The sequence below is a fragment of the Vicia villosa genome, linkage group LG2 (genome assembly GCF_029867415.1).
Source record: "Vicia villosa cultivar HV-30 ecotype Madison, WI linkage group LG2, Vvil1.0, whole genome shotgun sequence".
Classification (NCBI taxonomy): Eukaryota; Viridiplantae; Streptophyta; class Magnoliopsida; order Fabales; family Fabaceae; genus Vicia; species Vicia villosa.
The window spans coordinates 10,611,054-10,613,201 of record NC_081181.1 but is presented as its reverse complement, the minus strand read 5'-3'; the positions used below and the strand labels follow the sequence as shown (position 1 = coordinate 10,613,201).

Sequence of the window (2,148 nt, the reverse complement as noted above, 5' to 3'; positions counted from 1 at the left end):
TTTTGTTTAGCTTTCCTTACCATTTCTTAAAAGAAGTGGAAGTGTTTATTATCAAGAAATGATATTCTTATACGATTTTCTTACACTACACCGTATTTCATTGTCAATACATTGAATAGTGAAATATTATAATAATAAATAATTTTTTTATTTTAATTAAGGGTATCGATGTAGAATTGTGTGATTAACATTTTATATTTTATTAACCAACTTTATTTTACTACTAAAAATTATTTTTGTTATCCGGACGTTTATTAACAATTTCATAATTTTATTAACCAACATTTTACTTTTTATTAACCAACTTTATTTTACTACAAAATCATTTTTTAATGTTTAGACATTTATTAATCAACTTCATTATTGTTCACGAATATTACGATCACTGTTGCCGTATATGTTACTATTCACGGTCATTGTTCAGATCACTATTCATAAATATATTCTTTTATTAAACAAAAATATTTTTTATTATATAAATACGGTATACAGTATATATGATGTAAATATTTGGTGTATGAGTTAGTGTAAGAATAACATTGTTGTTTATTATTATGGTTTCCGAGTGAATAAATTATATAAACACATATTTTTAAACTTTATGATTTTAGTTAGAAATTTATATATCCAAATTTGATAGATATTTTAAATTTTTTTCAAAGTTTTGAAAATCAAGTTACTTCTGTCTAAGTTTCTCTAAATTTATAACCATCCACGTCTAAATTAAAGAGCTGTTTTTAACTAAACGTATAAGTAAAAGATAGACCAAAGTACAAAGCATCACAAGATTATAAAATCCAAAATCACAAAGTCTCATCTTCTTAAGTTTTGAAGACTTATTTAAAAGAAAAACATTTGTAGATAAAAAAAAAAAACTGTCTTATTACTCCTTGCTTCTCTCTTTTCACTTTTGCTTCTTGATGAAAACACTTGTCAAAACCATCTTTGATTGAAGAGACGCCTTAAGCAACTTGATACCCTGTTACACACAAAACATATATGCAACTTTAAAAATACATCTAATTAGTAATTTGTACACATCACTAAGTTAGTTATTACCTCCTCCATACCCATCTCAACCACTTTTTCTTGCAAAGTACCAATTTCTTTCACATTGAACTTGTTCAACAGTGTGATGCTAGATATAGTTGACATGGGCTCAATTACCAAATCATCCATCACCATGAAAGTCACAACATCTTTCACAAAACCATTCTTAATATTGGTGGAAACTTTCTTTTCAGCGACCTTCTTATCTCCGACCTGTGTTACTTCACGGGACATAATATTACCGCAACCACCATACCCAGGTTGGCTAGAACAAGGAGTTCTGTTATTGGATGTCACCTGAAAATAACATTTATTAGGACACATGTATAACTTAGTTACTTCCCCGTGATCATCTTTGGCATCGTTCTTCTCGGTTAGGAAGCCAGATATGTCAGTTGAAGAGATTTGAGCTTTTGGGTTTAAGAGAACATCTTTAGTTTGGTCTGGCAGCATGTAATTCTGGTTGAGGTTTTCAACACTCTGATAAAGATTTCCTAAGCTACCGACCATGCCATTAGCACTTAGGAGCTTAACTACAGTTCCTATAGGCAAGCAAAGAAGGTTAAACAGAAAGTCTACAACAGACTTTGAAGCTTCAGCAAAAAGAACTTTTTGGTTCTTTGTGTCAATAAGAAGCTTCATGGACACTTTGGTTGAAGAAGAAGCCATATTATTGAAAGGTTTCTGGTACTGCATAAAAAGCAATAGAAGAGACTATCCATTTATAGGCAAATTGAAGGAGATGCGAGTAGTTGCAGAATTAGTGAAATAATTCCATATCATTATGATTATTATATATTTGTTTGGATTGTGGAAAGCCAGTAGTCCTTTGGAATAATTCCATATCATTATGATTATTATCTTATATTTCTATCCAAGTCTTCGTAACGTTTTCTCATTCGTATTAAAAAAAATACAAAAAAGTAGATAAGAAATATGAAATATTTAATAAATTAATTTTATTAATAAAAACAAAGATAAAGATAAGTTTTTTTGGAATTTGACTTATTTTTGAAGAATTGGTATTTTTTATAGTGGTGAAGACTTGGTATATGACAGTGTGATCATTCTTCAAAAAATAGCATAATTGATCTTTTG

The 2,148-nt window shown here is 28.9% G+C and overlaps 1 protein-coding gene across 1 annotated transcript; it reads right to left on the bottom strand.

Annotated features, from left to right (window-relative positions):
- Positions 1-812: 812 nt before the first annotated feature.
- LOC131645851 (uncharacterized) lies at positions 813-1,730 on the bottom strand. The gene is made up of 2 exons (XM_058916050.1): positions 1,060-1,730; positions 813-979 (listed from the first exon to the last, which is right to left on the bottom strand). The coding sequence occupies exons 1-2, from the start codon at positions 1,717-1,719 to the stop codon at positions 905-907; spliced, it is 735 nt and encodes a 244-aa protein (XP_058772033.1). The 5' UTR covers positions 1,720-1,730; the 3' UTR covers positions 813-904.
- Positions 1,731-2,148: the final 418 nt, after the last annotated feature.

What these genes read in the sequence shown, in the direction of transcription:
- LOC131645851 (XM_058916050.1), bottom strand. Translation starts at nt 1,719, where the DNA reads ATGGCTTCTTCTTCAACCAAAGTGTCCATGAAGCTTCTTATTGACACA. An exon ending in TTGAGATGGGTATGGAGGAG is followed by an intron (nt 980 to 1,059) that starts GTAATAACTAAC and finishes TGTGTGTAACAG; the next exon opens with GGTATCAAGTTGCTTAAGGC.